Source organism: Nyctibius grandis, chromosome 6, assembly GCF_013368605.1.
Source record: "Nyctibius grandis isolate bNycGra1 chromosome 6, bNycGra1.pri, whole genome shotgun sequence".
NCBI classification, from domain to species: Eukaryota; Metazoa; Chordata; class Aves; order Nyctibiiformes; family Nyctibiidae; genus Nyctibius; species Nyctibius grandis.
In genome coordinates, this window is record NC_090663.1 from 14,268,593 (window position 1) to 14,292,195 (window position 23,603).

At 39.5% G+C, this 23,603-nt stretch overlaps 1 protein-coding gene across 2 annotated transcripts in view; it reads right to left on the reverse strand.

The window, feature by feature from the left end:
• Positions 1-11,392: 11,392 nt before the first annotated feature.
• STK32B (serine/threonine kinase 32B) overlaps positions 11,393-23,603 on the reverse strand; it is a 153,994-nt gene continuing 141,783 nt past the window's right edge. For both annotated transcript variants that reach the window (XM_068403717.1, XM_068403716.1), the window contains one exon: positions 11,393-11,531. In XM_068403717.1, coding sequence (XP_068259818.1) covers positions 11,393-11,531 — 139 coding nt within the window. The remainder of the gene's footprint in view (positions 11,532-23,603) is intronic.

The window sequence follows — 23,603 nt, forward strand, 5'->3', positions numbered from 1 at the left end:
GGCACTTTTCTAGCAAACAGTGTTGGCTATTTAACAAGGCTAATATCAGTCATGATAATTACCATCGACATGTCAGAAGAAAACATTTTGATAGATTTCCATTCAGCGGCTTTTACCTTTTGCCTTGAAAGTAAAAGAAAATACTTCAGCTGACACTTGCTTTTGTGTTGTTGCTTTGATCTTCCAATGGAAATGGAACTATAATAGCACTAGGTAGCTTCTCTTGCATCCTTTAAATTGAAGAGACCTTTTCCAGTAACATGATTTCTTGATAAAAGAACAAGGGACATAGTGCTCCTTACTTTGGGCCCACTGCACATTCCTCCCCTTCCTCTACATTTTATTGTTGATGGACTGCCTTACGGGCTCGCTGAATGGTGTTCACTTGCCAATTTGGTTTTGTAGCAAATGGAATTAATTTTCTTAGCCTTATATGCCCCATCTTCCCCTGTGGTACACACTTCTGTCCTTTTGGCAAAATGAAATTCTGCATGAGTGTTAATGGAGAGCCCTTGCCAATTGGATTTTGTGTTATAAAAGCATTTCTCCTCTCATCCCACACGCTATGCCAAATTCTTCATGCAACAAAAGGGATCATTCGGCATAGTTGTGTTTTGAATAATGTAAATTCAAAAGCCAGCCTCATTTCTTGTAAGTCTTAAAACCAGGAGATAGATGTTTTTAAATGTGCTTTCATAGAATGGTTGTACTTCCCTAAAAAATGTTTGTCATCTGAGAAACAGTATAGTGAAAGACAAATACCAAAACATACAGACATTAAGATTTGTTGGCGCAAATAATTTTCTTCCAACTAATGTGGAAAAAAATGCCTGAAATACATCAAAGCTAACACTGAAATGGAATTCATTCTCATTTTAAAAAGATGAAGCTGAGAAGCATTCTGGTCTCTCAGGATCCTGAATTATAGTTTGAACACTTTCGTATGAATACTGATTAGAGAGCAATAACTTTTTGTCCTGTAGCTGATCTTGAGGGCAAGTAATATAGATGTGTAACTTGAACAGCATGTATTTATAGGGTTTTTTTAAATTTTATGTTGAGTGTATCCATGCATTGTGCTCTTCTTTACAGTTGTCTATATAATGGTATCTTGTTTTCTTTCATAGCTTTATCCCCCCTGGTTGAAGGTTTGTAAGATGGTCATATTAATCTTGAATTCTTCAGAGACTGGGAAAAAAGACATGTTTGTTTCTACTGTCTGGCCACTCTCCTGGAAGGACATATTTTAAGCTCCCTGGGCTGTGGAAGGTTTCAAACTCAAGTTTTCTGTTTTGTCCGTGGATTTTCTCAGTGTTACACTGTCACAGATATTGCTGGTCTAGGAGTTACTATCTCTAGGACAGCGGTAGAGCTAACTGGAGGCCTCATTGCCTCAAGAGAGGTAAGACTTTTAGACATACCCCCGTGCACTGGACATTTTACTGGTGAGCTCTGTATGTCTGACACAGCTGCTTGGGTCCCTGAGGTGCTTGTGAGGTCTCCCTGGGAAGTACCCTGCGGTGTCCCTGTGAAGGAAAAGAAAAGAGTAGGCTCTAAGCACATGGTTGTGGATTTCCCTGGGCTCTGTGGTTCAGGCATCTAAATTTAAAGCACTTGAATATTTTAGCCACTCCAGTCCCTCATTAGAGCTACTTCATAGTTCTGGATCCAGAAGATCCAGAACATCCAGCTAAGCCTGAGTCCAGAAAGGACTACCAAAGAAGTGATTTCGTATCTTCATGGCAGAAATGGCATCCATTAGGGTTAAAGAAGACCTTTGTTTGAAGTACAAAGAATTACTGTCACTAAATCTAATAAAAAGTTGGTTTTACTTGAAGATAAGACTTGGTGGGAAGCAGAGGTGCTCAGTTGAGCGTTAAGCTGAAATTCTTGAGAGAGGAAGAGGGGCTTCGACACATGGGCATTGAAAGTAGGCAAAAATGGAGAGCTGCAGAAGGGAAGTTCAAAAAGCTTCAGAAAATTCTGATGGAAACAGCCAGAAATTTTTCTGTCCCTAATAGCTCATGACAGCATGAGAGAAAACCCATCACGTGCAAGCTTGTTGCAAAAAAACTTTCCCTATTAATACAGTACATCCAAGTAACAGTAAGCTATGGCTGGAGCAACACAAATGTGTTTAAATGTTTATTTTATGCCTAGTCTTGCCTTGCTATGTGAAGGGAAGCACCCTTACTCAGGAAGACATAGGATTTAACAACAAAACATTATCAGATTCCAACTATTGGGACAAGGTGTTTTTCTGTCTCCTAGAAGCACTCCCTTCTCTCCAGCCTACTCTAAATGCATTACTTTCTTTTCTGGCAGGAAATCTGCAGATCTCAAATCCCTGGAGAGAAAGCAAGAAAGATTTTATTTTTGAACACACTTGCAGATGTGGCTGCACTATATATCATTATATTTAAGCACATTATTTATCTTGGAAGGTTGAGGCTTCTGCCACCCATTGACAGTATGTTTTGACTTGTGACTTGTAAAGGGATATATATTCCAAAGCTGCTGGTGAGCATGAGGTGGATGGACTAAGAAGTATCCCTCTCAGTCAACCCTTTTAATTATAGATTAATATGCATATGCCACATAATGAGCATATCACAATGTAAAAGATCACAGGGATGGCTGCATTATTTCTATGGAAAGAGTTTCGGAATAAATGTCTTCAAGAAAAATATAAGCATATTTTCAGCAGATAATACATTTTAAATCTCATAACATTCATTTGTGAACTGACAAACAGTTGATGAGAAATGAGAAAAGTTTTTATCTGAAGTGTGCTATGTGGAAGAGGTTTGTTTTGTTATTCTCAGCCAGTACAAATAAAGTAAGTACTCCTTTTTCTTCAGGGAGAAAAATACAGTCAATTTATCTGTTCATACATATGTATGCTCTTCAAGAAAAGCAGGGATATGTCCCTGATATAGATACTGGCTCAGTAAACCAATAATCTTGGTCCTACCAATAAGAGACAGCAGTACAACAGGGTGGAAGGTGAAAATCAGTATTGACACAGTCAGGGTTGGAAGGAGCAAGCTCAGGGAGTTATATGCATTGCTGTAGTACAAATATGCTAAAACCATGCAATAAAATAGCCCAGCGCTTCGTTGTGTATGTAGCTGCTCAATGCATACTGATACTCAGAAAAAGCCACTAAACCAAACCTTAACTCCTTAAAAAAACATCTTCCCAAGACTCTACAGAAGTATGAAACATGATTGTCTGAAATACTATCAAGTTCATGCATCTTAAAAATGGTAATGCAGCCTCATGTGAATAACTTACAGTCCTGGTGGGGCAACTGTAAACGATGAGTGCAGTTCACAGAGAAGTTTTTCCAGAGAGGGACAGCACAATGTCTTAGAGACACAGAGAGCTTCATTTGTGCGGAAGGGTTGAAAACCCCATGACAGGCGGGTGTTTGTGTGGTGTGTTGCCAGGGGAATGTTTGCGTATTTAAAGAGGAGACAAATACAAGTGAGGATAATATGAAGCAATGAAGGATCTGGAAAAGTCTAGTTGTGGGGTCCTATTTATCTTCAAAATAAAAAAAAAAAAAAAAAAAAAGAAGTGGAATAAAATTTAAGACTGATAATATGAAATGGTATTTTTTTTAAATGTAGTTCACATAGTTTGACCTATAGGTTTCAATGTCACTACTACCAGCTTTAGCAGAGACTTTTTCTTGAAGAAAATAATGCGAAGAAGGTAATGAAAGTTACTGCTATAATAATGAGAGCACACTATCAGTTATATACATTTAGGTGCATTTGTCTGCCCAGATAGAGTGATTACGCTTCTCATTTGCAAAAAAACTGCGCTGCTTACTCAAATAGCTGTGCCTGTAAGATGGCAAAAACATATTTCAGAAGTCTCTTTAAAATACATATTGCTTTGCTGGTTGTCTTGCTCTATTTAGTGTTCTTTCTTTTTTATTAGGTGTTCAGTATTAATGTGTGCCTCTGAAAAATGTAAAATTAAGCCCAGTACTGCAGTAAGAGGAATGCTGGCTACAAGAAAACCCTCTGAAACACTCTCATCAGTGGACTTGGTGGGTTTTCAGCAGGTTCTAAGCATTTCCAAGACCTTTAGTTCCTGGAGTTTGTGACTTATCTTAGCAGTAACAGTGTCAGTGGAAAAACAGGTCTTTTGTCTGATGGGTCCATTGGTGAGAGAAAGAGGTGGGGATGTATGTCTGTGGGTGGTGTTTGGCAGGACTTTGGGAGGACAGTGATTGACCTGTGTCAGTCGAATTGTGTTCAGTGGGGATTGATTTCTATGCTGCAGTGTTCACACATGGATGTTTGCACTCCACAGCCCAGTGGAGTGAGTGCCCCTGCCAGACCATGGGAAAGGTGGGATTTATAGATATAATCTGGTCAGAAAATAACTAACTGCCTTCTGGGAAGGTTATAGCGCTTAGGCATGGTGATGGGTGTTTTGAGAGGAGAGGAGAAGAAGGAGCCAGCTGAGTTACATGAGGAAGCAGCAAGCTGCAGGCACCGTGTCTGCTGGTGTTCTCCCATCAGGGAACATATTCAAGTTGGGGAAGGAAATCCAAACTCAAGGAATGACCCTTCATAAGGCGTACTTCCCTGCTGAAGGTGACTGGCTTTGCTGCGCACGTTGCGTTGGTGAACGTGCTGGTTCTCGCGAGGTGGTGCAGAAGCAACAAGCCAGCTGTGATGATAGCTCTCATCCTATTTGCATACTTCTTCAACTCTTCACAGCTCTCTTTGGTTTGAATCTGAAGCTGCAGAGATTTTCTGCTCAGTGAAACTAGCCTCTTGTGCTCTAGCTGGCCTAAGCTGGACAGAGGACAAGGCACTGATGGCAGCTACTGGTGTCACTGCAGTTGGCTCTGCCCCTCAGCCCTTTCTCTACTCCCTGAGATTATATAACCTGAGCTTTAAAATATAAATGGGAAATTTATGGCCTTAAAGGGGATGTTGTACATAATTTAATGCAGAAAAAAATCCATAAATCTGCATTACATGGTTGCTCATTACATTTAATAAGCTGATTTCACCATTACCTGCTTCCTTGAACACTTTACCCAGTTCATCTCTGACTTCAAGTTATATCTTATAGAGCTATTTCAAACTGTAAATTCCTTGCAATAGTATCTGACTTACCATAATGTGTGGATACAGTGTTTATCATGATAGGGCTCGAGATATAAAGCATTCGCTCATTACTAATTAACCACACTGAAATTGCCTCAATATCTTAGCACATTGACTGGAGAATATTAACCTCACTATAGAATTGTATAGAAAAGTTATAACTACTAATTAAATTGTATAGTGCTCCTCCAAGAGGGATTTTTCAAGTACGAAATAATCATTGTGGAAAAATTCCAGGGATGTAATATAGCACACATCAAAACAGTGAAAATGTAAGACAAAAAATTCTCCATAGCACTTGTTCTGACATATTTTTGCCCATGAAAGTGTCTATGACTAAGTCTATTCAGGTAATTCCATTCAAAGGGTACTGATTTTACACAATTCTGTATTCATGAGCATACATTTTAGAAGGACTTGGACTTTAGGATTGTTCTCAGTTGTATTTCTCTTAATGGGTATTGAAAGCTACAGAGGTTTGGTTATGCTTACTTTGTTGTTTATAATGGACTTAAAGAAAACCCCAAACATTGAACAGCAAAGCTTTCTGTCCTACGGTATGATTTTGAGTCTCTGGGAAGACTCATGAGGACGGTTTAGCTGTTTTGCAAAAAATACTCTAATTGATTAGGTACTTTCCTCTTCCCAATTAAATACTACAAAAAAAAAGGGAGTTTGTGACTCTGAGCCAAGTTCATTGATGTATAGAGCATAGCTAATATCAGTCATTATTAAGGTCCTGATTGTACTGTGTGTTTTCTCAATCTAATTTGCATTGCTAAATGAATACTAAAAACATCAAACATTTTTTCCTGCTGGCCAGACAGTAGTTGATCCAATCATTAAAATACAGATGAGCAGAAGTAGCTACTCTGATGGAAGCGAAGATGGTTAAGCACAATATGCATAAGAAATTAGTCTTTTAGCTACTAGTATGTGCTCCAGAAGAAGAACTGCAAAGCTCTTGTTTAAGGATCATACTATCTATCGTGAAGGTTTTTGCGTGGCACCAGAAGGATCTATAAAAGCTTTACATTATTCCTCATTCAAAATTTACCACAGGACCTGTTGGCAGCATCTGCTGAGGGACTGAACTGCAACTGCTGTGTAGGAAAAAATATTTTCTGCTTTTGCTAGCAGGGCTGATGACTTTGGCTCCAGTGGCTGCTGTAAGTTGTTCCTTTTGCTGTACAAGAAGGCAGAGCCTGAGCAGCCCAGGGAGAACCAGCACCCCAGGTGGGGTCTTGCCTTTGCTCGTTTCTTACTCAGAGCCTGCACGGATCAACCTATTTAGCCACGGATTAAATCTGGGCCAGACATAGAAATAATGGGGATTATTTGCAGGACAGTGGTTTGTTCCAGGTCTCCTCTTGAGGCAGGTGCTAGAGCAGTGGAAGTTCAAGAGTATACCTGGGTTTTTTTAATTAAATGCACTTTGAATCTCTGCTTGCTTTCCATCTCCCACCAAAACTGTAAAAGTACCTGTCCAAAACCTCTAAGCTTCTCCTATGTTAGCAAATGCTTTTTTTCATAGCAGAAGTGTTGGCATAGCTACCCGACCGGAAAATAGAAAAATGTTTTGGGTCTTATTCAGCCAACCACAGTTCCTCAGTACATCCCAATATACCAATATTTAGGTTTTGTTTAAACTGTCAGAAATCACATTGAAATTGTGATCACGTATTTCTGCAAGCAGAAAACATCTGAATGAATGGAATGGGTGGATGGATTGGTGCCTAGTATTTCCTCTATTATGTGCTTTGGTATCATTTTGAATAGTGTGCCAAGATCTATAACCAACCCTCCCACTCCCCAAAATTACACAAAAAACTTCTGGAAATATTTCACTAATCATTTTTGTCAAGACTACAGACGAAAGGAGCCATTTGTATTTTATGAGAGTTGGTAATTAAATATTTACAGCGCAGTGCCAATATTTAATACACAATGTAGAAAGAGCAAACTGAACAGAAGGTAAATCTGGCAGAGTTTAATGTGGAGTGATGCTATGGGAATGTGCATGTGTGATCAGAACTGTTACACCGCAGAGCAAGTGGCATTGCAATAAAATGTTGTAGCAGCAAACTGCTTTTCCAGCTGTGTTAGACTTCCTTCCCTCTTCCCTGGAACAGAAATGAGAAAAAATATTTTACCCTTGAAATGACTTGGAGAAACCAGATGAGACTTTGGGAGTTAAGATCACTGGCTGCGTTTGCAAGGCAATAAAGCTGTACAGAATAAATGAGTCCCAAGGAGTTTCTTTTGGTTTTATGATGCCCCGCTTTGTTTTTCCTCTCCAACTCACTGAGTATTTTGTAAAAACCTTCCACATCTTATTTAGGTTGCCTTCCTTGTTTTCATTTCTGCTGGAAAGCAAGGCTGTATTCATTGCAGAAGTCTGGTTTTGTGTAATTTGTCAGCCCTCTAATACGTCTTTTGCACGTAAGGATAAAAACTGTTTAAACAGCTCTTACTCCCTTTGAAATGATCAAAAATGTTCCCTTTTTTTCATAAGGATTAGACTGCATCTCCACAAATTGTCTGTGCCATCACAAACAAGATTCATCTGACTAAATGTCAGTGCACAATGTGCATGTCCACATCTGAGCTGTGTACACTGATTTTATACTCCATGGAGGCAGAGCTACAGGTTGAACCATCTGCTAAAGGAGACAGTCAAGACAGAGCAAGTGCACCACATCCTAAAAGCATATTTTTTTTTCTTCTTTATTTTTGAGCCTGGAACTGGCTAACTCAGCTGCAGACGTGTACATTTTTCTTATGTCTAAAGCAAGGGGAAACAAGTCACAGTCAAGCTCTTCTCAGGCTTATTCCCAGACTGTGTGACTTTTCTTGTAGTACTTGTTCTGTCTTCACAAAGCACATACCATACAGAATTACCTGTCTTCTTTTTCTTCTTCTGCACCATTACCAGAGCCTCCCATGACAGGCCAGTTCCTTACAGCTACGTTGGTCCACAGGAAAGATGAACTAAGAATATATTTGGTCTCCACAGTATAGCTGGGGGTATTCTCTGACCTGTGTAATAAGTAGACAAAGATAATTATATGCAGCACGAGGTTCAACTTGCAGTCAGTGGAAGCGTCATGGACTCTGGATAAAGCTGATCAGTGCCGTGATTCCTTTTTTTTTGCAAGCAGTGGAGTTGTTTGAGAAATGATCGTGTGGCAACAAGCGTGAAATTAAAGTGTCTGAGTGAGCTTGCGCTCATGCATAATACTCTGTGCAAATATATTTAAGTAGATGCCATCTATTGAATAACCAGGCTTCTGTCAGAAACAGCTTAGTAAACCATTGGCAAAGACACCCAGCAGCCAGCCAGATCAGACTGCAAATGTTTGGTAGGATCCTGCTGTTAATTAAATGCTATTTGGTAGAATCCTGCTGCTAATTAAATTCTATCTGCAGGAAAATCCCCAATTTTTAATACAGTCATTGATGAAATTCTTATACTCTAAAGGCTATGGATCAGGACTTTTAATTCTATATACCCAGGTTCTCAGTGGCTGCGTGTGCATTAGCAGGCAGTGCAGCCTGACAGCAGGGGCTCTGCAAAGCGGAGAGGTCGGCAATGCCGATCTGACATCCACATGAGGCACATTTTGGGAAGTTTAATTTCATATTCCTGTTACTGTGGTCTGCAGGCCCAAAGCTGGGCGGATGACATTACATGCTCTCTTGGAGCACATTTTCTGGTTTTGTGTCATCCAAAAAGAATCTGATTTGGGTGCTACAATATGAACCAAAATGCAGTAGGGTTGTAAGGTGGAGACATTAACTTCAAAAATGCCTTCCCAGCCTGAATTAAGGTGGTAGTGTATTTACATCCTGTGTGGTTGATGTTGTACAAGATTACCTACAATACCTCTTGCTCAAAACAACGGTAATCATAGAAAAAAAAAAAAAAGCAAATGTGCAATTGCCTTTTTTTCACCAAATGTTTTTCAAATTGGAAAATTTTGTGTGGAAAATCTTAATATATTACTCGCCCTGCTTCCAAAAACTTCGTGGCTCTAATCAGTATTACCTGATACAGCATGGATCCTCCAAGCACTTACTTGTGGGTAGTGCCATTCATTTCTGTAGGATTACTCAAGTAAATAGAATCTTTCATTTCTTTCCAGGGTCAAGATCCACATCAAGATCCAAGACCATGATGCATTTTGATTGGAACAGAACAATAGGAGTCAGAGAGAGTCCAGCGCAGAGCCACGAAGATGATTAAGGGAGTGGAACATCTCCCTTATGAGGAGAGGCTGAGGGAGCTGGGTCTCTTTAGCCTGGAGAAGAGGAGACTGAGGGGGGACCTCATTAATGTTTATAAATATGTAAAGGACAAGTGTCATGAGGATGGAGCCAGGCTCTTCTCAGTGACATCCATTGACAGGACAAGGGGCAACGGGTGCAAGCTGGAACACAGGAGGTTCCACATAAATATGAGGAAAAACTTCTTTACGGTGAGGGTGACTGAACACTGGAACAGGCTGCCCAGAGAGGTTGTGGAGTCTCCTTCTCTGGAGACGTTCAAAACCTGCCTGGACGCATTCCTGTGTGACATGATCTAGGTAATCCTGCTCCGGCAGGGGGATTGGACGAGATGATCTTTCAAGGTCCCTTCCAATCCCTAACATTCTGTGATTCTGTGATTCTGTGTTTCCAGAAATTAGGTGAAATGTTATCCACTTTGGTCCTTCCCAAGTGAAACCAATATTAAGCGGAAAAAAAAAAAAAAAAAAGGACATTATAAGATCAGATGGGTATGAAAAAGTTTATTCTGGGCAATGAAATCTGTCCTCATGAGACCAGAGAAACTTTGCTCCTTTGCTTGATCCTACGATTATTTCAGTCGATGTCCAAATTAAGCAAGTAGACCAATACCATGTTCATGATAGATGTAAAATCTTTACCTTACTACATTTGTAAACTGCTCTGTTGTTTATAGGAACACGCTATCATTTCATGGAGGAGCGATAAAAATCTGTATTTTATGAAAAATTTGTGAGAAAAATTACATATAATGTGAAATCAAATTTAAAAATAGATTCAAAGAACTTTGTTTTGTAAAAGATAAAACGGAAACAATACAGTAAAAATAGATTATTACAAATAAAATGTTTTTCACTTCTAAAAGCCTAAATTATTTGTTTTAAAAAGTTGAAATGAAATTTGCTTATGGATGATAATCCTTAAAAATAAAGCACAATAGCAGAGAACAAACATTCATTTATTATCAAAATGTGGATGTACAAGTTGTAAAATACCATAAATGCCTGGAATTGTGAATGCTATTTGAGAAAAAAAAAAAAAGCATTCATGTCAGCAATACTTCGGATAAAGTATATTTCTTTCTATTCAAGATGGTTCTCATCCAGAATAGATCCATGAAAAAAGAGACACATGTAACCTCTTTACATTTTATAACACCTAACTATGGATCTGAGCAACTTCCTAATGTTTTTAGCTCTCCTTACTAAGCTGCTTTTCAACTCTGGTTTGGACAGCCTATTGTTGCAAATACAAAGGTCTTTCTTTGTCATGATTATCATACACTACTGATGTGTCTGACCCTGCACCCACTAAAGTTACTAGCAAAACTTTTACTTGGCCAGGGTCACATCTTTTACTACAAAGCAGAATGCATGAAGTTAAAGAACAATGTGAATACATTCACGCTGTAACTTTTCCAATGGGCTTCAGGTATTTAAATGAAATTTTTCAGCGTTTGACCTATTTGACACTACATTTGCGTATTTACATCATATACATCTGTTATAAACTCAACAGCAGGTGCTCAGAAACAGCTGTATCCAGCAATTTCACAAAATTCCAAACTGCACCACTTTAATTATCGGCGTCAGACAGGGTAACATAAAACCTCCAAGATAAAGCTGGCCCCAATATAACTTTGTCTCTTGCGAGTAGCCAGAAACGTGGCAATCTTTGAGAGGCTGCCTAATGAATTGTTTCAAGTTTTCTTCCAGGATTTTGAAAAGGAAAGTCACACTTACTTATAAAACTGTATTTTGTTACTGATGGTCATTTTTCCAGCAGCAGAGTCAAAAGAAGAGCAGGACCATACATGGAAAGTCTCAGCCGGTGTGCTCTGTGGGTTTGTCCTAGGCTGGGGATCCCGCTTTTGGAGGAGTCAGATGTCCTGGGATCTGAGGGGTGAAGATGAAGGCATACGCAGAGAGGACTTTTCCTCACCCTGCCAGGTGCGGGACCGTGGCTCACTAGCTGCTGCAGCCTCTCGTGCAGCCATGTCCCAGTAAATTGTTGTTACGTCCATCCTGGAGTTTCTCGTGGCTCTGAAGAGATGCTCTGCTCTCCATGCTGGAAGTCTGTCCACTTTGATCCTGCTGTCTTCTTAATCTGCCAAAGGTTAAAAACATTAATATGCTATCACGTGCAGATAACTGTATCAGAATGACAGCCATTGCCTGTCCTGTGGATAGCCACATACACCTGTGTATAAAACAGATTCCTACACCATTCTGTCTCTATTAATTCCTTGAGCTGCCTTTTCTTCTAAACACCGATAATTGCTTTCTCCTAAATATGTGCAGTTGTGTCTTGGTCAAATACTGCTCCCATTAAACCTATCACAAATAGCCAGCAGAGGAGAGTGCTTTCTCTGGCTTTAGCACCTCTGCTCAGACTGTAACTTGAAAAAACCTCCAAGCAGCTCAAGGCTGATGAGAGTTGTTCACTGGGCACACAACAGCAGTAAGCAGCTGCTCCCCTCTGCTGTCCTACAAAATTATCAGTAAACTCCATCATTATAAGAGAAAAAAACATGAGATGAAAGTATATTCAGTATTCCTCTTGTTATTACTTCATATGTTGTCAAAACTTCCTAGGTGGTTTCAAGGAACAACAAAATCCTACATTGTTTAAAGACTGCCAAATCATGTTCTTTTGACATAATTTTCTAGAGAACATCACCAGCCCTAGCAGCACCTGCAGTCCCCACCAGTTGTTTTATCATCAATATTCTCATCATTTCTGTCCAACACTGATATCAATTTCTGTGAGTTTACTGTGATTCATGTGATAGTGTTTTCCTCCAAACACAGACACAATGTAAGTACTTTCAAGAAGGGTGTAAAGATTCATGGGGAAGCTATGAGTTAGAGACCTATTTTTTTTGAAAACATGAACAGCTGCTGCTTTGGAGGAATTTTTCTCTATTTTTTTTCTCAAAATGAGAAACAGCTGTTGATGTATTCTCAAAAAAGGCACCAAGAATTGACACCAGAGACACTATGGAAGAAGCTCTTTGTTACTGTGATTATAAGTGGTATATATGATATCCTCCAAAAAAAATTTGCAAGACTGAATATGTAGAAAATACTCAATAATGGAAAAGCATGCAAAAATTAAATGTAAAGGGTCAGTTTAAAAGGGTAAAATACTTCCAAGTGGCAAAAAGACTATTCAGAATCACAGAATGGTTAGGGTTGGAAGGGACCTCTGGAGGTGATCTAGTCCCACTACCTGCCAAAGCAGGTTCCACTAGAACATGTTGCACAGGGTCATGTCCAGGTGGGTTTTGGATGTCTCCAGAGAAGGAGACTCCACAATCTCCCTAGGCAGCCTGTTCCAGTGCTCTGTATAGAGACACTATACTGAAGACTCAGAAGAGAATGTGAAAGGACATGAAATAGCTGTCATAGATAAACAGAAGAATAAAAGAGGCTATTTAAAGTAAAAATAATGAAAACACTGTCCAAACAGGTTAAATTTAGAAGAGCACAAACACTGGCACATTAAGTAAAAAACTTTGAGGCAGACTGAAAAAACAGATTAGAGGAACAAATTGCTAAAAGCATTTACCCTAACAGTAATTTTTTCAAGTGCACCAGAAATAAGAAGTCTACCAGTGTGTCTACAGGCCAATGGAGGACTGAGCTATTAGAGGAATGCACAAGAAGTACGAGTCCCTACCTGAAAAGCCAATGAATTATGTTCACCAACATTCACCAGAAATGAGCTTAGGGACATTCCTTTCTTTATGAGAGATTTGTCCATCATCTCTGGTGAAACCATCAGTTAAACAGCTTTAGAACCAGTTGTTCAAATGAATGTTGACAGATCATCAAGACAGTGAATTTTCACCCAAGGGCTCTAAGAAGATTGAAATATATAATTTCTGCACAGCAGAATGGATTACGTAACTTATTGTTGAAACTGTCTTGGCACCAAGGAATGGAAGACAGCAAACGTGATGGCATTTTATTTTTTATTAAGGGCTTCAAAAGAGATCCAGGGGACTACCGTGAGAGTAATTGAATTAGACAAAGTATGGAACCATCTTAGGGTCCGAGCTACTGGCCCTTATGAGACTAAGATATTTGTAGGCATCAACAGAAAAGGTTACAGTGCTTGGAAAGTCGCTGCAAACTGTGAGTTGCAAACCTGTACAAACTGCTAAACAGTGGAGTGAGACAAATTTTGGCTTGTGGAGATCTAAGGAATCATTGCATTGGTCTAAGACACGCAAGTGCTTTCTCCCTGAATTTGTTTAAGATTTACTTGGCTCATAAAATACTGAAAAAGGCAGCATTTACTGTACTGCTAAAATTAATGAGGAAATAAGAAGTCTCTCAATAACAGCATAAAGCAGGAAAACATCAATTTTTTTTTTCAAACCGCTCAAACTGGCACAAAGGCAGCATATAAGGAGGACAGCGGGAGAGGAGAGAAATGAAGCCCATGCTGAGTTCAAAGTATACCACTGACCAGCCTTGAACTTCTCACTCTCTACAGAGATGGTTTCTATTGTTGATTTCCATTTATTTTCTTTTATCCTGTCCCTACTCCCCAGGTCTATTACTGAACCATGATTAGATTATGGGGGTTTGGAAGTGCTAAAGAAATACATTGTTTTAGCAGTGCTTAATTGTATTCCCTTTTCAGACATTTTCTGTTTGCATATCTAGATTCACTACCCATATTTATCAAAATAAACAATAGGTTATTAACCTGATGATGTAGTAAAAATTTAACTTTTATTTAAATGTTTAATAATTTATCAATCATTTTATTCAATGATTAAAATTACATTAAAGACTTCACTATAAGGGCTATAATGGGCATGCTGACATCTACTTAACAGTATGTCCTGGGGGCTGGGGAATTGGACTAAGAATCAGGAGACGCTGATTCTGTTTCTACTTGTGTCACCCTTTGGGCAAATTATAGCCCTTTTCTGTGCCTCATCTTCTCTCTTGACAAGTGGAGACAATCTAGGGGAGTGAAGCTGAGTGGGAATTATATTTGTCCAGAAATCTCACATGGTTTGGAGCTAGTCATAAATCTGAGCTGGATAAGTTGTGGCTAAGAAATAGAAACAAGAACAATGAAGCCATGCCTGGACTGATGAAACCTTGTGTTCTTATCAAACCCATGCCTGTAGGAGATTTTTCTGGATAAACTGGTGACAGAGCATGTATAGGCTTGTACTTGCAGCTCTCAATTAGGCAAAGGGTGGAATGAGCAGGAATGTGCCAAGCAACGTGAGACACCTCTTGTAGTTGCACATCAGATGTTGAGGCAGCTGCTGCCAAGAACGACGGAAGCTGAGAGCTGTGTGCCTCTAAGTACTGCTCTGTGCCTCACAGGCCTGAATGAAATGAGGAATTAGAGTCTGGCGTCTGTGATGATTAAGAAAAGAAGGTGGCATATATAATCAAACAAAATGTAATTATACTGCCTATGTAATTATGCATATATGCATTATTGAATATATAAAAATACAAAAATAAAAAGAGCAGACTGGCTAAAAGCTAGTATGGAAAATATACTGCTGAAGCAAAAAAGACTGCTACAGCTATGGCAGGCCAGAGTGACCATCACAAACATCTAATGAAACCCAGTAACAAACTTGGGGATCACCAGGGAAGAGCTCACAGCTCAGCTTTGTTCACTAGATGAAAAAAAATATTGAAAGTTTGTCTTTAGGCTGCTTACTAGGATAAGTTCATTGAAAAAGGATGAAAAGCTGCAGATTCAACATGACTGTCAAAATTTCAGGTTTGCTAAGAGACTAAGGCCTCCTCCCAAACCACTGCAATTTCAGCAAAAATAAGGAAATTGGTCTGTATTTCAGACTAGCTCCAAACTGCAAATAGGCTCAGGTCAAGATCTAAACAAATCTCACCACAGCAGCTGTGTGTGAACACGCAGTCTCTTCAGTTAAAATGTCGGACAGTTGCAGAAGTGAAATTGATCTCGTTTGTACGTTCTTGATTCCTTGGTGCCAGAGCTGGAGCACTTTTCCATCATTTTCTGTGCTTTTCAAAAACATGGGTACCTTGACACGATTCCTGTAATCATGGCAAAATAAATGCAGTCTGGGCCATTCTGTTTAAAAATGGCACTAGTGCAATAAATTCTTTGTAGGAAACTGCTTTTCAGTGAATGACTTATCTTGCCTTTAAGCTGATGCAGCTACGCACTGTGATAACTTGGTAAAGGCCCAAGGAGAATGAATGGCCTGATGAGGACTTAGTTGTGGATCTGAATGAGGTAGCTGTTCCTTTGTTTATGCTATTGACTGAGAGTAAATGTTAAAATGGCCAGCTGTGGATGAAAAAGGTGAACAAGTGGTTCTGGTGGATAGTCACATAGAAAAAAAAGAAACTGTGGGGAAAAGAGGATTAAAATGAGTTTGAACAGTGTCTATTACATTTATTCCATGACAATTCTGTACAAATACGTAAGTAGTCTCAGAGGTAGTTATGCTGGAAAGTAAGAGTGGTTCTGCTGAACCAACAAAGACATAAGCCGAGTTTTCCTTCGCTTCACCATTGATCCATGTAATATTGATAATGCGCGACACTGAGCGTTGAGCAACCTCCTCTCCAGCAGTGAGGAAGAAAGAGGTTGTACCAACCACTACAGGAATGCATCAAGAAAAGTAACTGAGCCTTCAGCCTTGGGCTTCATCAGTATTTCAGTAAAGAGAAAGTATCTATGTGAGCTGTGGAAAGTTTTTTAGATAACAATAATCTTGATACTCAGATTTTACAGTAGAGTTCCTGCAGTATTGATTTCCAATGCTGGATCTTGAATCAGATATTGGTCAGTGGGAGGGCATTCAAAAGACAGGGAAAAATTGTTGGTCCAAAAAACCCTATAGCAGTATAGACCAGTATGGCATCAGGTTTACAAAATGTAGCTGCTCTGTTTGAGAGCTCTATGGAGGCTGTTACACTGCCTGTCACTCTTGTCTGTTTGTTCTGGCCAAACAAAACCTCGGTACACGATAACACCCTTGTGCAGCTGATGTACTCACTAATGGGTCTTTCCAGGCTGCCAGTGTGAAACTGAAGCCTCAGAAATGTGAGGTGTTTCAAGCAGTGGGCACACACTCGGCAACCATTGAGGACAGAACTTCTACTGACAAAAAGAGAATTCAAGCCATGCAGAACTACCGCTCTTCTGACACTGCCACATGTGCCAGGTCCTACAAGACACTCTTTTTATTATAGGAAATTTGCAAGTGAGTTTGCCAGTGTTACAAATTCGGTGTCCTGGGTGTGGAGGAAAGAAAATGTTCTGAGTGGGCAGTGGAATTTACTTTCCCATTTCTAGATTTAACATTTTACCTTGGCCTACTGACATTTCAAATATGTTGCTGGAGAAAACAGATGCTTTTGCTTTTGGTTTGGGGAAAAAGTGGGCATAATAAGATGACCTTTAGAAACTCTTCTATTCATGGGAACTTTTACATCCTGTGAAAGAAGCCCTGAGGAGTAGATAAATCTGTGGAACATTTATCCCAGTTATTCTTCACAAGGAAGGAGGTCTGAGGTCAGAACAGACTGGGCATGTCTATGCTAGCTTTTCAAACTCATGAATCCTGGGGGACATCTTGATAAATAGTTTGAAACCCACCTCAGTTCTATGATTTAGCAGTTACACGTAAGTAATGTTGACGTCTTGTCCAGATGGCCTTGCTAGAAGGCTAATTACGAACATGTCCAAATCAGGAGAAAAACATATCTGATCTATCATGGGGAATGACTATTCTCAGAAAGGAACTATCATTTCAGCTACCTGTCTCTGTGCATGTCGCTGTGGTTTGTCTACTGGAGCACAGACACAGAAGTTACAAGGGGGATTTCAGAAAAACAGTGAAGAACCTTATGTCCAAATACCATATTTTTAGAATATCAGTTGATAAATATGGACTCTTTGAAAGATAGTATTCTCTCGAAATACTGCACTAAAAACTTTTTGTTCTCGATAGAAAACATCTAGCAAAGAAATTTTGTAAAGGAGTCAGTTAGAAGAAGCCAGAAAGTGATAGACATAAGCATTGTTTTGTTATATCCTGGTAACAGAAAATAGAAATGTGGAAGTTATGCCATATGACTAAAATTTCTGGATATGCTGAAGTTGTAAAAATTCCAGCCAAAATGAAAATTATGTTTACAGAGTGTTATAATGCTGTAAATCCAGACTCCGTAAAGCATGAGGAGCCCTACTGTAGCAATATCTCCCAGGGATACTTGCGGAGCTGGGAATACCCAGCATGCCTAGCCAAGATAGTGGCTACTTGTAGATAGCCAAGGCTGGAGTGAGACTTCTTGGCACTGAAGGCAGGCAAGGTGTCAATTTGGTGCCCACTGCTATTGCCTATTATTTGGTTTTAATTTTAGTTTTTATTCAGTGTGGTAATGACGCACCAAAATTTGTATACAAACACAAGCAAAAAATGCCTGGGTGAATGAATCAGATGTGGTCAACATAACTGTTTCCTCAAGTGGTGGTGGTGGTGCTTTAACTCTCCCCACCCCACCACTGCCTTTCCCTGATGATGACTAATTTGTCTTGATGATAACTAAGCACTGTTTTACCAAATGGCCCAGAATTTGTTTTCTAAAGACATGGAGATGGTCAGTGGCTGGTTGTATCCCTCATCAGAACTGGATTCCCTGCTTGGTTATGCACAAAACAAAGATGAAACTTTCAGCTCAAACATTTTGTTGAATTTGTGGCACTCCAGAGCCTTTATTCCCAGTCAAAAGTTGTAAAAAGAAAGTCTTAATGGGACTTTGGAGTCTAATTGTGGCAATAAGACTTGCTTATTTCCTCCTTGTGGAACAAGTACAGAGTATATCCCTCATTTTGGAGCGGTTTATGCAGAGAAACTTGTTCTGAGAAAGAACAGAAGGATTTGGACTGTGAAGACTCAAAAAGACTCACACTGTCACCTCAAAGTACAGCATTGCCCTTGGTATTGATAACCTGGAATGTAATAGAAAGTATAAACAGAAAGCTGCTGGGAAGCTTGAACTTTACATATCTGCATAACCGTCATGAGGACGCATATGTTTTGGTTTACCTCTCCAACCTAAATAATAAGTGTTCAGTGGTAAGTTGGTGGTAGACAGGCGAAAGCTAACAATGTTGGTCATACCAGCTCATTTTCTGGATCAGCTCACACAGCAGCTCCAAAAAGATTCTGTTCCCTTGGTTTGACACTGAGTAAAAATGTTCATGACACCCGCAATCTTTCATGCTTTAGCCAGAAAAACTGAGTTATTTCCCCAAGCTCATGCAAAACCTTATCTTTCATAAAATCTCTTATTTAAGCTTTATAGGAGCTCATGTACATTGGTAAAAGTGCACATACTACAAAATCAGGGCAATTTTTTGGCAGTAATACATAGGTCCTGGAGTGTGCACATCTTTTCAAATACAATGGGTTATATGCATGTGCGTCTTATAGTCCACTCTGAAAACTTCCCCCATTATTTTTCTGCCATCATTTTAACATCAATTGTAGGCAATGATTGTAGAAATATTGATAACTGAGCATGATTTCTGGGACAATAAGCAGCTTGGCTTGTCATCTGGCTGACACTGTGGGGAATAAGAATTGAGTTTGATAGATGGACACTTAATTTTCTGCCTGCATTTTTAAAGGTTTCTCTTATAAATTGGTTCTTGCTGTGTTCTATTTTTGTAAAAACTGAAGAAGCTGGCAGTATTTTACAATTGTAAATGAGTGTTACTCTTTCTCTTACATCTCCATTATTCTGCTTACTAGTTCAGTACTAATCTGCCAGGTTTTCATTCAACTACATTTTTTAGTGAAAAGGTAAAATAAAGAAGAAGAAAGAAGTGAGCAAAGCATCCTTATCAGGTTATTTTTAACTGAATAAGCATTTTTGGGAAGAATATTTTTACTTTTCAAAACAAGATAACCAGCAAATATATCAGAAAGTAGTGAAAATTTCTACATTTGCTTTCTTTTTTAAAAAATTAACAAAAATAAGCTGATGAGTTGATCAGAAGTTCAGTAAATTTGCTTATTTTATACTTCCATTCATAAAGAAGAAAACACTAGCCTTTGCTCAGTGTAAATCCTTAGGAAATATGCTAACAAAAAAGAACAAATATGATACTCCTGGGTTGTCCACATCCAGTTGGTGTGAGCTGCAGACCCCATTCATAAAGAAGAAAACACTAGCCTTTGCTCAGTGTAAATCTTTAGGAAATATGCTAACAAAAAAGAACAAATATGATATAATAATCCTGCATAAGGTTAAGTTACCTGGTAACCTGACCATCTGCCAAACTATTCATCCACTTCCCATTCCCCAGCGGTACCCAGGAGGGCTCTCGTGGCAGGCAGCAAATAGAGGTCTCCATGGGAGCATGATTTCTGTATTTTAGGCATCAGTTACATTCACACCAGAAAGTAAAATGGCGCAGGGATTGATGCCTGGGCACAGGCTGGCTTGCATCCTTACAGCTAAGCTCTCTCATCTTCAAACCAGAGTTGTATTTCAGCTGCCTGTTAGGCAGCCTTTGGTCTATGCTAACCTCTGAAACATGAAGGGAATTGCTTCAGAGAGTGATTTTGGCCTGGGAAAAATTATGCCAGGGACCATGCTAACAAGTGAGCAGTATGGAAGATTGCCTGTATTCTGCTTTTAAAAAACAGGCAGAAAGCAACACTGAAGGTGGAAAATGTAGAATAAGAAAAAAAAAGTAGAAATGGAAGAAGGAGAGAAACTCCTGAAAAATTAGGAAGGATTAAAAAGAATTCCAAATGTAGAAATCTAATTAATTAAACTAACTAATTATATAGCTAATTAAAACTATCTCAAAAGACAATTGCCTATAGCTAATGTTCTTTTTTATTAAAAAATCCTCTTTACACCGAACAGAGGAGCAGTAACTGTGGCAGAGTTAAATAGTTGGCTCATCTTCTTTTTAGCTTATGCACAGAGTGATCTCAGTAGTGTTTTCATGAAAACAGAAATCACTGAAAAGTGTATGAATTTGCTAAGCATTTCCAAGTAAACAAGGCAGCCACAATCTTGCTCTGTGCCAGATGAGGCTTGGGGCAGACCCGGGCAGACTTTAGGACCGACTGAAGCAGACTCAATGCTCATCACTCAGCAACATCAGTGCTGAGTCACACAAGTCCAAACTGAAAATTAGAGTCTGTAATCTCAGATTATTTCCCCCTGCTCTACAGTTTGTGTAGAAAACCAACATGTACAGAGCAGCTTTAAATGAAACACAATGCTACTGTGCGTGTAATAGCAGGTATGTATTTTGGGAGGCCTGGGTTCAAGTAGTGACCTCATCATATCACTAGCAAGAGTGGATGTCATGGCTCAGTACATATGGCTCAAATGCAGTTGCCCCACAAGTGGTGTGTGGTGCCGTACGAGATACCCTTGATTACCTGACAGTCAGAGAGAGCAGGCAGATGCAACAACAGACTGCAGATGACCTGTCCCTGTTGGACTGACAGCTAGGCATTTAGTTTTGCAGAAATGAACTGGGACCACAACTGTGGGATGGATTTTACGCCAGCTAACTATAGACAGTGGAAAGATTAGTTCGGGCTCTTTCTACAGGATAGATAGATAGATGCACTAACATAGAATAATTATAGAATCATAGAATGGTTTGGGTTGGAAGAGACCTTAAAGATCATCTAGTTCCAACCCCCCTGCCACGGGCAGAGACACTTTTCCACTAGACCAGGTTGCTCAAAACCCCATCCAACCTGGCCTTAATTAGTTCCAGTCTAAGTTGTCTAATATATGTGTCACAGGTCAACCTTGGGACATACAAGTCTCTCCTCACTGCTAAAGGAGCTTAAACTAAATAAATTATTTTTAAATTTATTAATTTAAAGGAGTACAGTCTTGTTGCATCTCTAGAAAAACAAAGATATCTTTCCTCTCTGAACCACAGATTCAAGGCCCTTCCTGTCTAGCAGCTGTATAAGCTCACCACATGCTGCACTGTTTAGCAGAGCCAATTTGCTTCTGGATTAGAGCTAATTTACACCCATACTGTTGAGGCGTGCAGAAATTGCATAGTCCCATCAGCCTGGTACATAGCACATGCTGATAAACACTGCCAAGAGCTGGGTAATGAAGTCACCGAGGAGCACAGGGGTGCAATTGCCTGTTCATCCATGCAGATGTGCCTATAGAATATCCAGGTTCTGGTCTGCCAGCAATGGCTTTTCTGCATGAGTTGGGCTGTATCTTGAAAAATACTTCATCATCTAATTCCCTTTTATTTCAGATACCTTTGAAAATCTTGCGTACACCCTTTGGAGTAGAAGTTGTTCTGCGTCTAACCAATGTTTGACTCAGACTGTCTTTGACCTCAAATATGTACTCTTGGTACTGACTGTTTTGATAGATGATACAGTCATAATCTCAGGTCTGTTTTCCTAATACACTGTGACGTATGTGTTTTGATAGCTCGGTAGATTACCGTGTAATCATTCAAATAACTCTGTTTTAACTCCATTTAAATTTAAATGACTGAGGTGCAGACTAGAAGTTATGCTTTATTACAGCTGAATGTGAAAAGCAAAATTTTCGAGGAAGTATCCCCATGTAGAACAGATGTCATCTTGTACCATTGACATTCATGACATTTACTCCCACCATTTCCAAAAATCCTTGGGGAAATATGCTTACACCATGGGTTATTGATTCAGGTTGATAGCTCCTGTTGAGTAATTACACTCAGTAAATGCCTGTGAATATAATTTTCTATCAACCAGCAATTTATAATCAAGCATAATGGGTTCAGGTGCACATACGGCATGAGGGGCACGTGAAATACTAGTATGTGGCAGTCAAGTAACAAATTATACTGGATGCTGTAGCATGTTGACCTGCAATGTGTTGAGATCTCAGGTTTACCCTGGGAATTGATAAAGCAAAATACGAGTGAAGAGATAAAGTAAATAAATGAAAACAGCAAATAATGTGCAGCCATTTAAGAAAATGAAACTAAAACAAGCAATTACCATTACCATTAAAGCCATGTTCAGGCTAGAAAAATAGGTCTCTTAGGTGGATTGTTGGCTGTCCAAGACCAGGTGCATCCTAAACAATATCTGTCTTGTTCAGCCACATTGTAGAACATGAACTAGTGTTTCTAGTTTAGATACATCTGTAGATCCACACGTACAAGCAACAGGAAAGCAGCTACGAAATTTCTCAATAATGTATTGGTTATTAGACTTTGTGGGACCACAGGAAGAAAACTTTCTTTCTAGGTAGCCAGAATCCAGTTTAAAAACTACAGGCGCTTGCCCATGAATAAGGATATTTCTCAGCAGTGTGGGCCAAAACTCATTCTTAAGAAAGACACTCATTTCCTAGCCTGCCTTGGTTGTGTATCCTGAAGGATGCAGGCTCACCCTTTTGTAAAACTGTCAGCAGACAGATTGCAGGAGTTGTTGTGAAATATTCTCTCCCTTTATTATTCTGGTGAAAGTTTCAAGGTAAGGTGATCCTTTAGGTCAAGTCCAAATGAAATATATGGGGAGAAAGGCAATTCTTTGTCCGCATCTAGAGTTAGACCTACTTTACTGGAAACATGTTCTCAATCACTACCATCTCCACCGAGACCCTGGACCTCAAGGCAGGACGATTTTACAGAGGAGCTGGAGTGAAGAGGCCAGTTAACAGAGAGCAGATCACAGCAACAAGCATAATTTTGCTAGCAGACTGAGAATTTAAAGACAAATAATAATCTGATGCCTGTGAAATGTCTGCTGCCTTTGCAGTGATGGGGATGCACGTCTGCAGCTCTGTGGCAGTAAACTGGTGTGCCAGATGGCCACCACTAAGTAGGACTGGACAAAAGGGCAGCCAGCCATCACGGAAACGTGGCCATTTAATCCCATCTCATTTCTTCTCTTTGCTTTTCATGCCTCTCCCCTGGTGCTGAGAAGAGGATCCTGGTTCAGAGGTGAGTGAGGAAAATATTAGCTGTGACAACCTATTTGCATAGCAGCATCAATTTCCTTAATGTGGCATCTCTAATTGAAATTGCAGCTACATGGGAGCCATATAGCCAATAATTTAAGAATTAAGGTATGTGGAAAGCCAGACTAGCTCTGTCTGATTATTGGTACCTGACAATAAACATTCT